At 40.3% G+C, this 13775-nt stretch overlaps 1 protein-coding gene across 1 annotated transcript in view; it reads left to right on the top strand.

The window, feature by feature from the left end:
- tfcp2 (transcription factor CP2) overlaps positions 1-13105 on the top strand; it is a 38455-nt gene extending 25350 nt beyond the window's left edge. The window contains exons 11-16 of the mRNA XM_034086414.2: positions 1683-1794; positions 3246-3336; positions 5221-5327; positions 8762-8904; positions 9800-9851; positions 9943-13105. Of these exons, the coding sequence (XP_033942305.1) occupies positions 1683-1794; positions 3246-3336; positions 5221-5327; positions 8762-8904; positions 9800-9851; positions 9943-9980 (543 nt within the window). The 3' untranslated portion in view covers positions 9981-13105. The remainder of the gene's footprint in view (positions 1-1682; positions 1795-3245; positions 3337-5220; positions 5328-8761; positions 8905-9799; positions 9852-9942) is intronic.
- The last annotated feature ends 670 nt before the right edge of the window (positions 13106-13775 follow it).

The following is a 13775-nucleotide window of genomic DNA, read 5'->3' as shown; positions in this document are numbered from 1 at the left end:
GGACACATGTTGATGTAGAAGAGACACGAAGAAGAGGGGACACATGTTGATGTAGAAGAGACACGAAGAAGAGGGGACACATGGTGATGTAGAAGAGACAGGAAGAAGAGGGGACACATGCTGATGTAGAAGAGACACGAAGAAGAGGGGACACATGTTGATGTAGAAGAGACATGAAGAAGAGGGGACACATGTTGATGTAGAAGAGACATGAAGAAGAGGGGACACATGTTGATGTCGAAGAGACATGAAGAAGAGGGGACACATGTTGATGTAGAAGAGACATGAAGAAGAGGGGACACATGTTGATGTAGAAGAGACATGAAGAAGAGGGGACACATGTTGATGTAGAAGAGACATGAAGAAGAGGGGACACATGTTGATGTAGAAGAGACATGAAGAAGAGGGGACACATGTTGATGTAGAAGAGACATGGAGAAGAGGGGACACATGTTGATGTAGAAGAGACATGAGGAAGAGGGGACACATGTTGATGTAGAAGAGACACGGCCAAGAGGGGACACATGTTGATGTAGAAGAGACATGAGGAAGAGGGGACACATGTTGATGTAGAAGAGACACGGCCAAGAGGGGACACATGTTGATGTAGAAGAGACATGGCCAAGAGGGCAGCATGAACAAAGTTACAACAAATGAACTCAAAACAATCCAGGCAGACGAATGCAGCTGTAAAACACAAATAAAACGGCACGATAAGAAGTCAATATGCAAATAAAAGAAACTGTTATCAAACATTAAAAACTGGCACAATTTAAAACGACTTCGATGATGGGATATAAGAGCAATCACATCGACCAAATCAAAAAGGTCAACTTGCTTTGAAAGATTTGTTTGTCCCCGAGTAAATTTTTGAACAATCCTTTACACTTTGAGGTCATATTCCAAACCGACCCTTCGAAACAGGAAGTGCCGTAACTCGTCGTAACCATGGCTTATAATCAGCATCTCTCTGACAATACATTTCAACTATATACAAATAAAGCCCCACAGATTTCTAGTGGCGTTTATTAGTTTTAGTTTTTGTAAACCTCTCTTAAAATCTGATGTTTATAAGCTGCTTGGTTTTTGCCACGGTCTTTTAAATATACAAAATGTTTTCAGTCAACCAATCAATTAATCTCTACCGTTTTCTAGAATAGTTCAGGTATTTGTGTTCAACATGTGAGAAGTAGAAAGTACAGGTATTTGTGTTCAACATGTAAGAAGTAGAAAGTACAGGTATTTGTGTTCAACATGTAAGAAGTCAAAGTAAAAGGTCGTCAGAAAAATAAGTAGTGGAGTAAAGTACTGATACCAGAAACATGTACTTAAGTACAGTAACAAAGTATTTGTACTGCACTACTTCCCACCTCTGACAAGTGGTAGGGTGTAGGGTTCGGTATGGAATTAGGCCCGAGGTAGCCTCAATTTTCTCATCTCTTAAATGTTTTAAGCCAGTAATTCCACGTGACTTCTTCACGCTTGTTTGCACTATTTTATCTGTTTTATTTGTCCTATATATATATATATATATATATATATATTCATGTTGCTCTGTTGGAGGAGCCTGTGACTTCAGTTTTTTTCCATTTCCATTTCTACACTGTAGCTAATGTGCACATGACAATAAAAGCCTTGAATGTTGAAGTTGTTCAGGTTGTAATTCCACTTTTTATCCTCAGTTGTTTCCTACCCCGCAGAATCTGTTACCCACGGCAACGCCACAGGACGCTCAACAATGGCTTCTAAGAAACCGCTTCTCTCCTTTCTGTCGGCTCTTCACCAACTTCTCAGGTAAAAACGGCTCTGAAATACACACCTGGTGCAACAGCTGCTCAGAAGCTTAAACAAGAAGATGTCCTGACGTAAAACTGTTTTTATTTTAAAAAGGGTATAAGGACACGATTTTCACAAGATATACAGGATGAAACTTTTCAATCATAACTGGGTGTTTACGCTTTATTTATTTGGTTTGTTATTTTATCTTTTCAGGATTACCATTTACCATTTTATGTATCCATTTGTTTTTTTATTTATTTGTTGTTTTATGTTTTTGTTTGTTTTTCAATAGAAAATGTGTTTCTTTAAGTAAAAAATTCAAATACATAACGATATATATAATCTAGCTTTTGGGAGAAGGGGTGGGATTAAATAAATGTAATTTAAGGAAATCATTTTTTTATATATATAATTTAGAGTGAGTAATATTTTTGCTTATCAATTTGACACGGCTTAAGTTTGTTATTATTATTATTATTTTGTTTGTATTATTGTTTTACACATTTAAATCAAATCAAATGTAATAAGAAGAAATGTATAAAAGTATACAGAAATAATACAGAAAGTAGGAACATCAGGAGTGCCCCATTTTACTCTGCACTTGGATTAGGACTACTCTATGTTCGGTGTTGTTTCTGTTCTGACTTTATGTAAAGCGTCTTTGAGCATTAGGAAAAGCGCTATAAAAATCCCATTTAATATTATTACTCTAAAAAATACATAATATACAATTTACGAGTATTTAAAGGGAATGAGCTGTGCCGAAGTTTGCAAAGATACACAGAGGACATGCAACCTTCACAGTGGTGGGATTGGTATTATGGGATGGGACAAACGTTTTCCATGAAACGGAGATAATGAATTGTGAATGTGTTCACGTGTGGTTATTATCTGTGAGTGTTTTCCGTTTATTATGAAGTGTTTACATTGTGTTATGTTTGTTTTTACTTCCTGTCTCTGCGTTTTCTCTCCCATTTGATTACCTGGATGATTTCACCTGCTACCCTTGAGTTTAGCATCCCCAAGTTTAGACCTATCCTTGTGATTAGTTCTGTATTAAAATACTTTTTGTTAGTATTTGTCACATCCTTGTTTGACGGGAGAATTCTGCTTTATTGTGCCCCAGGATTTAAACGTTAAATAAAGGTTTTTTTCATGTTAGCTGTTTGTGTCATGCACTCTTTCCATATTACATTACATGTCACTTGCTAGACGCTTTTATCCAAAGCGACTTACATACTCAATACTGTGGACAATCCCCACAGGAGCAAATTTGGGGTGAAGTGTCTCAGGGACACAACGACATGCTGACTGCAGTGGGGTTTGAACCGGTTTGAACCTGTGCCCCCCTGATCCGAACACCAACGCACTAGTGCACTGCGCAACATGCCTCCCTTATCCTCCCTCCATATCGTGTTTAGAAGAAGTGTTTCTTTTCCTAATGGAGTCTCTTGTTTCTTTACCAGGAGCCGACCTGCTGAAGCTGACCAGAGAGGATGTGATCCAGATCTGTGGACCGGCTGATGGGATCCGACTCTTCAACGCTCTGAAGGGACGGTGAGTCTCCTTCATATCCTTCAATATGTACGGGTTGTGTCTGGATCAAGAGTCGTGCCTGTGGTCCTGCCGCACGCCCATCTTACTACTTTTCTTTTTGGGCGGCACCTGGAAGATTGTTGACATCCAATCGGGATTTTTAAGAAGATATATATATATATATATTATATATATATACAGTGGGGCAAAAAAATATTTAGTCAGCCACAAATTGTGCAAGTTCTCCCACTTAAAAAGATGAGAGAGGCCTGTAATTTTCATCCTAGGTATACCTCAACTATGAGAGACAGAATGAGAAAGAAAATCACATTGTCTGATTTTTAAAGGATTTATTTGCAAATGATGGTGGAAAATAAGTATTTGGTCAATAACAAAAGTTCATCTCAATACGTTATATACCCTTTGTTGGCAATGACAGAGGTCAAGCGTTTTCTGTAAGTCTTCACAAGGTTTTCACACACTGTTGCTGGAGGCCCATTCCTCCATGCAGATCTCCTCTAGAGCAGTGATGTTTTGGGGCTGTCGCTGGGCAACACAGACTTTCAACTCCCTCCAAAGATTTTCTATGGGGTTGAGATCTGGAGACTGGCTAGGCCACTCCAGGACCTTGAAATGCTTCTTACGAAGCCACTCCTTCGTCGCCCGGGCGGTGTGTTTGGGATCATTGTCATGCTGAAAGACCCAGCCACATTTCATCTTCAATGCCCTTGCTGATGGAAGGAGGTTGTCACTCAAAATCTCACGAAACATGGCCCCATTCATTCTTTCCTTTACACGGATCAGTCGTCCTGATCTCTTTGCAGAAACACAGCCCCAAAGCATGATGTCTCCACCCCCATGTTTCACAGTAGGTATGGTGTTTTTGGATGCAACTCGGCATTCTTTCTCCTCCAAACACGTCTAGTTGAGTTTTTACCAAAAAGTTCTATTTTGGTTTCATCTGACCATATGACATTCTCCCAATCCTCTTCTGGATCATCTAAATGCTCTCTAGCAAACTTCAGACGGGCCTGGACATGTACATGATTTGAGTCCCTGGCGGCGTAGTGTGTTGCTGATGGTAGCCTTTGTTACTTTGGTCCCAGCTCTCTGCAGGTCATGGACTCGGTCCCCCCGTGTGGTTCTGGGATTTTTGCTCACCGTTCTTGTGATCATGTTGACCCCACGGGGTGAGATCTTGCGTGGAGCCCCAGATCGAGGGAGATTATCAGTGGTCTTGCATGTCTTCCATTTTCTAATAATTGCTCCCACAGTTGATTTCTTCACACCAAGCTGCTTACCTATTGCAGATTCAGTCTTCCCAGCCTGGTGCAGGTCTACAATTTTGTTTCTGGTGTCCTTTGACAGCTCTTTGGTCTTGGCCATAGTGGAGTTTGAAGGGGACCAAATACTTATTTTACCGAGGAATTTACCAATTAATTCATTAAAAATCCTACAATGTGATTTCCTGGATTCTTTCCCCCCATTCTGTCTCTCATAGTTGAAGTGTACCTAGGGTGAAAATTACAGGCCTCTCATCTTTTTAAGTGGGAGAACTTGCACAATTGGGTGCTGACTAAATACTTTTTTGCCCCACTATTACAAGATAGACAATCTAAAATGTGTATATATATATATATATATATATACACATTTTAGATTGTCCATCTTGTAATTTTTTTAATCTCTACACACAACATCGTTTGCACCTCTGTTAGATCTGGGAGAGGGATCCTCCTCGAGGTTTAAAATATTCACTCCCCGTTAATCGTGGAGTTTCTTTGGGCTATTTTTCCTGCAAGGGTCTAAGGTCAGAGGGTGTAAAGCCCCTGGAGACTAATATGTAATTTGTGATATTGGGCTATATAAATAAACCTTGATTGATTGTTTCCTCTCTGCCTGCAGGGTGGTGCGCCCGAGGCTGACGGTGTACGTCTGTCAGGAGTCTCAGCAGGCCAGAGAGCAGCAGCCCAAACATGAGAACGGAGACGCTGCTGCTAACACTTTCTTTGGTCAGTGGTCTTAAAACATTACATTTAGACGATGCTTTCTCCAGAGCCACTTAAAATAATCCACCATGAAGATACAAACTCAGAACAGCAAAAACCTGCATGTACATTCAAATAAGCCAACCTAAGATGATCTACTTTTAAGTTATATATTGTATTTAGAATGGACTGATGTTCATGCATGTTATTGGAGAAACATGTATAGATTGAACTCTGAGTTCTTGACAGGATGAATGAGCTAGGAGACACACTACAAAATCCCAGCATCGCTCTGAGATAAAAGAGTAGATACTTTAGCTTCAAATAAGCCAAACCCTCCTAAGTTTATCTACTTTTAAGTTGTATATATTGTATTGTTGTTAGCTTTAATGGCCAAAGGTTCAATGTGGGGGATTTTAGGAGAGGATTCACTCTAGTATTTAAGGAAGTGTTGACAAAATGACTAACGAAAGGAAAGAATGTCGGGAGCAATACACTCGACTGATGTTCATGGTTCATGCATGTGATGCAAAAAGTATAAATAAATCTCATGACAAGATGCATGAGATTTGATCAGCTAGGAGACACATTACAAAATAAAAAGATAACATTTGACTATTGTCATTGCTCACAACAAAATGCAGTTTATATCCAACCAGAGAGTGCAAGGAGTAGATGAGGTTACAGTATATGTACAGCCACTAGTTAACATATTATTACTAATTTGCCAAATCTAGGAAGGCGCAGAGCCTGGTGGGATCACAGCGGGTTTTTTTACCCCTTGACCTAAAACGGATTTAACTAAAAGGATTGAATGTGTGTATGTCAGTTATTATGCTCCAAATATCTAGAACAAACTCCCAGAAACCTGCAGGTCCGCTGCAACTCTGACTACTTTTAGATCCAGGCTAAAGACTTTTCTTTTTGCGGCTGCTTTTAATTGATACATTACAATTGTGCACATGGTTTAGGTGTCCGGGACCCTAAGAAGTGTTAAAAATGCGTAGGAGTAGGGGACTCTATTGAAGTGTTAAAAATAGAAGTCGGGACCCTATCGAAGTGTTAAAAATAGAAGTCGGGACCCTATCGAAGTGTTAATAATAGAAGTCGGGACCCTATCGAAGTGTTAATAATAGAAGTCGGGACCCTATCGAAGTGTTAATAATAGAAGTCGGGACCCTATCGAAGTGTTAATAATAGAAGTCGGGACCCTATCGAAGTGTTAATAATAGAAGTCGGGACCCTATCGAAGTGTTAACAATAGAATTCGGGAACCCTATCGAAGTGTTAATAATAGAAGTCGGGGACCCTATCGAAGTGTTAATAATAGAAGTCAGGACCCTATTGAAGTGTTAACAATAGAAGTCGGGGACCCTATCGAAGTGTTAATAATAGAAGTCGGGACCCTATCGAAGTGTTAACGATAGAAGTCGGGGATCCTATCGAAGTGTTAAAAATAGAAGTCGGGGATCCTATCGAAGTGTTAAAAATAGAAGTCGGGACCCTATTGAAGTGTTAATGATAGAAGTCAGGACCCTATTGAAGTGTTAATGATAGAAGTCAGGACCCTGTCGAAGTGTTAACAATAGAAGTCGGGACCCTATTGAAGTGTTAATAATAGAAGTCAGGACCCTATTGAAGTGTTAATGATAGAAGTCGGGGATCCTATCGAAGTGTTAATAATAGAAGTCAGGACCCTATTGAAGTGTTAATGATAGAAGTCAGGACCCTGTCGAAGTGTTAACAATAGAAGTCGGGGACCCTATCGAAGTGTTAACGATAGAAGTCGGGGACCCTATCGAAGTGTTAACGATAGAAGTCGGGGACCCTATCGAAATGTTAACGATAGAAGTCGGGGACCCTATCGAAGTGTTAATAATAGAAGTCGGGGATCCTATCGAAGTGTTAATAATAGAAGTCAGGACCCTATTGAAGTGTTAACAATAGAAGTCGGGGACCCTATCGAAGTGTTAATAATAGAAGTCGGGACCCTATTGAAGTGTTAACGATAGAAGTCGGGGATCCTATCGAAGTGTTAAAAATAGAAGTCGGGGATCCTATCGAAGTGTTAAAAATAGAAGTCGGGACCCTATTGAAGTGTTAATGATAGAAGTCAGGACCCTATTGAAGTGTTAATGATAGAAGTCAAGACCCTGTCGAAGTGTTAATGATAGAAGTCAGGACCCTGTCGAAGTGTTAATGATAATGATAGAAGTCAAGACCCTGTCGAAGTGTTAATGATAGAAGTCGGGGATCCTATCGAAGTGTTAACAATAGAAGTCAGGACCCTATTGAAGTGTTAATGATAGAAGTCAGGACCCTGTCGAAGTGTTAATGATAATGATAGAAGTCAGGACCCTGTCGAAGTGTTAACAATAGAAGTCAGGACCCTATTGAAGTGTTAATGATAGAAGTCAGGACCCTGTCGAAGTGTTAACAATAGAAGTCGGGACCCTATTGAAGTGTTAATAATAGAAGTCAGGACCCTATTGAAGTGTTAATGATAGAAGTCGGGGATCCTATCGAAGTGTTAATAATAGAAGTCAGGACCCTATTGAAGTGTTAATGATAGAAGTCAGGACCCTGTCGAAGTGTTAACAATAGAAGTCGGGGACCCTATCGAAGTGTTAACAATAGAAGTCAGGACCCTATGGAAGTGTTAATAATAGAAGTCGGGACCCTATGGAAGTGTTAATGATAGAAGTCAGGACCCTATCGAAGTGTTAACAATAGAAGTCAGGACCCTATGGAAGTGTTAATGATAGAAGTCAGGACCCTATCGAAGTGTTAATAATAGAAGTCGGGACCCTATCGATGTGTTCGATTTGAAGTGCTGGTGTGCAGGCTTTGTTACTTGTGGACAGAGCCAGGCCTTAAAGTGGACCCATCATGCTATATTTGAATAATATATTGTAGGGCCATACAACATGCAACATACAACATGTCTGTGAAGTTTTCTTTTCAAAATATCAAATCTCATTTCGCTCGATTTGCTCTTTTATGGTCCTGTTTTTGCAAGGGCTGAATCTGAGAAGTCTTCTTCGCTACTTTTGTGGAAGACTACAGCGAACGGCAATGACCGTGGCTGTCTCCTCCTGAAAGGTGGAGAGTTGCCCATATAGGCGGAGCTCCTTGTTCCTGACGTCAGAGATATTTCAAATCTGTATCGGCTCCGTTGCAGCCCCGTTTTTAGAGATTTGGGTATGGAGGAAAATAGAGAGGGTTGTGTTTTCTGACACCTGGTGAGTTCCCTGACACACCGGGGACACATATTCATGTATAAAAGACGTACAAGAGTGCATTTTGCATGATAGGTCCCCTTTACGTTTTCAGGCTTTATGCTAAGTTAAGCAGCTGTAGCTCCATATCTATTACACACTAAAGATGTTACTTTGTATAAAAAAACGGCAGGTGACTAATTTAAATCCTATCTTTGTACCTTTTTGTTCCTCCTGCAGTATATCACGCTATCTACCTGGAGGAGCTCACTTCCTCGGAGCTGACGGAGAAGATCGCTCAGCTCTTCAACATCTCGCCACGACAAATCAATCAAATCTTCAAACAGGGACCCACCGGCATCCACGTGCTGGTCAGCGACGAGGTAACTAACACCCCCTGTGGATTTACACACAACAACAACAACAGAATATTCTCCAATTTTAAGGACAAACAATAGAACAATTTGCATTATTTTGTGTGCAAAATTGGCTGAGAAAGCAAATATCTTTATTTAATTTAAACCGTTGGCTCTCCATAACCCCCGTCTATTGTAGATTATCAGCGGGTTTGGTTGAAGATTTTTGTTTGAGACTTTAATAAGTATTTGTCCGTTGTGGACAGCAAACATTTGTTTATTGTTGAATCACCTCCATTTACCAGTCAAAAAACAATGCTAATCTATTGAAAAACTGATCATATTTGAATATTTTCCAGACTTTAATTAAGTTATTTTTGCACCCTGATTGCAGCTGTGATATATTTGACCATGCATGAGATACTTTTGAGCTTCGATTTGAAAATGAATCTCGTTGATTGTCATATTTTGTGAAATTTCTCAGTTATTTTAGTTGATGATTTGATGTATTTGGAATAAAAGAAATCCCTGGCGGTGTGTTCAGGATCAGAATCTAAGTGCAGCGGAGATTTTAGAATATTGTAGTTCTTGGATTTGGCAAAATAAGATAAGATGTCTTGGTTGTTCCCAAATTTGGATTTTTCTTCGATACAGCAGCATGTTAAAATGCGGTATTGCACATAATGTTAAAATAAAGGAGCAAACGTAGAATATAAACATCTCAAAATAGAAAATGAAACGGAAATGAAATGTAAAATACATACATGTTGAGAGTGAAAGATACACATCTGTCAATTAAACACTATGAACGGCCAAATTACAGCTAACTCAATGTAAAAGTAGGATCAAATGTCAAAATATCTTTTGAAGTTCGGAAAACCCCTCAAAATGCTGTCTTTCTACCCATTTCCTCTTTTAACAGATGATTCAGAACTTCCAGGATGAAGTCTGTTTTGTTCTGGACACCATGAAAGGTATTTGATTTCTATATTTAAAGCTTGATGCACTTTATCATTTGCAGGTTTTTATTCATAACGGCCCTTCTTTTTCCTTTTTTCCTTCCAGATGACTCGAATGACGGTTACCACATCATCCTGAAGTGAAGGCAGGAGCCCTTTAATCCCGAATTAAAGATAAATCCTTCACATTCCTCGACGCTCCTGGAATACAACGTCTGTCTGCCAGCTCATTTGAGTCCTGTTGTGAACCCGAAAATGTATAATACGGGTCCTCGGCACATAGAAACTGCCGGATTCTAACCTGCATATGTTGGACAATTTTCACAATTAGCATAAGTTGTGTTAATTAGCATATCCAGACAGTAGTTCATAAAACGACTCGGCTGATTTTGGACAGTTTTTGAGTGGCTTTGGAGGTTATGAGTATGTTGGACCAGTTTTTGAAAAATTTTTGGATCATAAATGGCAGTTTTAACCAGAAAGTGGCCATTTTTGTACCTCCGAAAGGACTGATTTGATGAATTTCGATTTTTGGGTCGTCTTTTCGGGTCTCTAAAAAAGCGCTATACAAGTCACATGTATTATTATTATTATCATTATAGGGGACTCATAACTGACATTTTTGATGCTACAAGGGTCAGGAATAAATTCAACATCCTCAATATACCTTAAAAACCACAACAAAATTGTCCAAATCAACCAAGCCGTTATTGTTTAGCTATTGTCTGCAACTTATCCTAATTGTGCAAATTGCCCAACATATGCAGGTTAGCATCCGGCAGTTTCTACGTGCTGCGACCCGTACTGTACATTTCTAACATAGAACGTTGTTGTACTCGGCAAGTGCTGGCAAGCAGAAGTATAAGTGGAGGACGCCTCGAGAAAACATCTGAAGCCCCGCCCTCTCCTCACTTGACCTTACTGTCTGACTCCTGAGGTAGTGACTGCAGTGATCTCCTCCTCACACTTTCTCCCTGTTTAGCGCTCGCTTTTCCCCCTTTCTGCTCGCTTCTTGTCATGAACGAGGTTAGCGGCTCTACAGCTGCTGAAATCAACGTTAGCCGAGCATCTGGCGTGCCAAAGCTGTGCTTCAAACAACAACCAAAATATGGAAAAAAGCAGCAAAAAAAACCTCTGTTATAGCTGTCTGCAGGACACATGGTCACATACAGGACTTTAAGGGAAGCTGATGCTAACAAAGTATTTTCTTGGTTGTAACTGTTACTGTGGAGCGGGAAAATACTCTTCCCAGACTCCTAAACACTCGTAGGTCCTTGTAATTCGAGTGGAGCGCCCACAGGATCTCCTGGTTGCTACCCATGAACTCTGAATGATGATGAAACACCCGCATGTGTTACCTATGGAGTGGTGCAGAGATGTCTGTTGGACCCTGAAGGCAGCATCTCCCTGGTTCAGTGGAATTTTGGATTATTGCAGTAAATAATCTCTGTGTCAAACAAACGTTTATGATACTAACACGTTTTGTTCAGCAGGATAATCTCCACACATTAGCACCACTTAATGATTTCTAGGGATGCTGCGATCGGGAATTTTGGGTCGGATCGGCTGGGTGGGGGCTATGGGGGATCTTCCATTTATAATCGTAACGGATCGAAAAGTCCAGATACATTTTTCAATACGTGATGCGCTTCCACAAACAACCAACATAATTATTACATTCAAATGAAGTACATTATTCAAGTTTACATTAACTTTGGATAATAACACGGGAGAAGTTAGCATTTCTCTCTCTCTCTCTCTCTCTCTCTCTCTCTCTCTCTCTCTCTCTCTCTCTCTCTCTCTCTCTCTCGACAGCCTGTCAGTATCGTCTCATGCAGCTCGCTGATCCAGTAACGAGTGACCGACAGTGAAGAATAAACATATGTATAACTAGCGTAGCTTGTTCCAGAGGTAGATCAAATAGCTAAGTGTGTTCGGTCTAACTCTTAGTGTGTGTGTTGCTCCGCTCACCGGTCCGTCACAGCGGGTGCAGCTGCAGGGTTTCTGCTTCACACACACGTTGCATTCCGCTATTTTACTGTCTTAAAATACTGCCTGACCGGTGAAGCCATTTCGGCGAGCTTTTTTTGAGAGTGAATATCGGGCGATAACGATCGATCGGAGCATCCCTGGTGATTTCTGAAGTAAAAAGCTAACGTTGGGCAATCAAGGAACTACAGCACGGTCACATGACTTCCCATCACCACCACTAAGGCTAACGTTGGGCTATCAAGGAACTACAGCACGGTCACATGACTTCACATCACCACCACTAAGGCTAACGTTGGGCCATCAAGGAACTACAGCACGGTCACATGACTTCACATCACCACCACTAAGGCTAACGTTGGGCTATCAAGGAACTACAGCACGGTCACATGACTTCCCATCACCACCACTAAGGCTAACGTTGGGCTATCAAGGAACTACAGCACGGTCACATGACTTCCCATCACCACCACTAAGGCTAACGTTGGGCTATCAAGGAACTACAGCACGGTCACATGACTTCACATCACCACCACTAAGGCTAACGTTGGGCTATCAAGGAACTACAGCACGGTCACATGACTTCACATCACCACCACTAAGGCTAACGTTGGGCTATCAAGGAACTACAGCATGGTCACATGACTTCCCATCACCACCACTAAGGCTAACGTTGGGCTATCAAGGAACTACAGCACGGACTCATTCCTGCGCCGCAACTGATTGTTTTCTGTATCGAATAACCTGCTTTTTATTTACCGATTTCTCTGCAAAAGGTCATAAAACAAAGAAAGAAGTCCAGAATATTCCGTTTATAGTCCGATATGATGAAGAAAAAGCATAAAATCATCTCATTTGAGACGCTTTAATCAGCACATGTTTGAATAATATGAATCGATTATCGTATTAATTGATTTATCTGCTTCCCATCTCTAACGGCGTAATAAGCACACATCCATGTCATCATGCTCATTTCTGCCCGTTTGTAAATAGATCATTAAATAGATCAGGAATCTTTTATTAGAATAATATTTTTAACATTTCTACGTCATCACGCTAGCTTTTGGATGTTTTCCCTTCCAAATATTAATACCTGTGATGGAGCTGCTGGGAACAGTTAGTTTATATTCAGTCCCTTTTTTACGCCAAGTATTAAATGAATAGCACCAATGTTTGGTTATTTGTCTCCTCAGCATTATTAAAACACTGACCAATGAACCGCCCGCCATCGCTGTCTCCTAATGTTTGCAGGAAAATAAATGTGATTTTTTAAAAAACAATACCCTACATTTTCTTGAGCTCTTTTGGAAAAATTCAACGTTTATTTAAACATGAACGTTTTATTTATGCTTTATGGACAAATGTAGAAATACATCCTGTGAGAAAAGACAAAAACTCCTCCGAAGGTGGATGGATTACACACAGCTTTAAAGAGTCCTCTCCTGCTCAGGTGTATATCAGTATGTAGTGTCTCTACTTTAAAGAGTCCTCTCCTGCTCATGTTCAGGTGTATATCAGTAGCCTATGTAGTGTCTCTACTTTAAAGAGTCCTCTCCTGCTGATGTTCAGGTGTATATCAGTATGTAGTGTCTCTACTTTAAAGAGTCCTCTCCTGCTGATGTTCAGGTGTATATCAGTATGTAGTGTCTCTACTTTAAAGAGTCCTCTCCTGCTGATGTTCAGGTGTATATCAGTATGTAGTGTCTCTACTTTAAAGAGTCCTCTCCTGCTGATGTTCAGGTGTATATCAGTACGTAGTGTCTCTACTTTAAAGAGTCCTCTCCTGCTGATGTTCAGGTGTATATCAGTATGTAGTGTCTCTACTTTAAAGAGTCCTCTCCTGCTGATGTTCAGGTGTATATCTGTATGTAGTGTCTCTACTTTAAAGAGTCCTCTCCTGCTGATGTGCAGGTATATCAGGATGTTTACTTTTGATGGACAGATTTGAGG

This window comes from Pseudochaenichthys georgianus, chromosome 7 (assembly GCF_902827115.2).
Source record: "Pseudochaenichthys georgianus chromosome 7, fPseGeo1.2, whole genome shotgun sequence".
In the NCBI taxonomy this organism is placed as follows: Eukaryota; Metazoa; Chordata; class Actinopteri; order Perciformes; family Channichthyidae; genus Pseudochaenichthys; species Pseudochaenichthys georgianus.
Note: the sequence above shows the minus strand (reverse complement) of the source record. Positions and strands in the feature narration are given on the sequence as shown.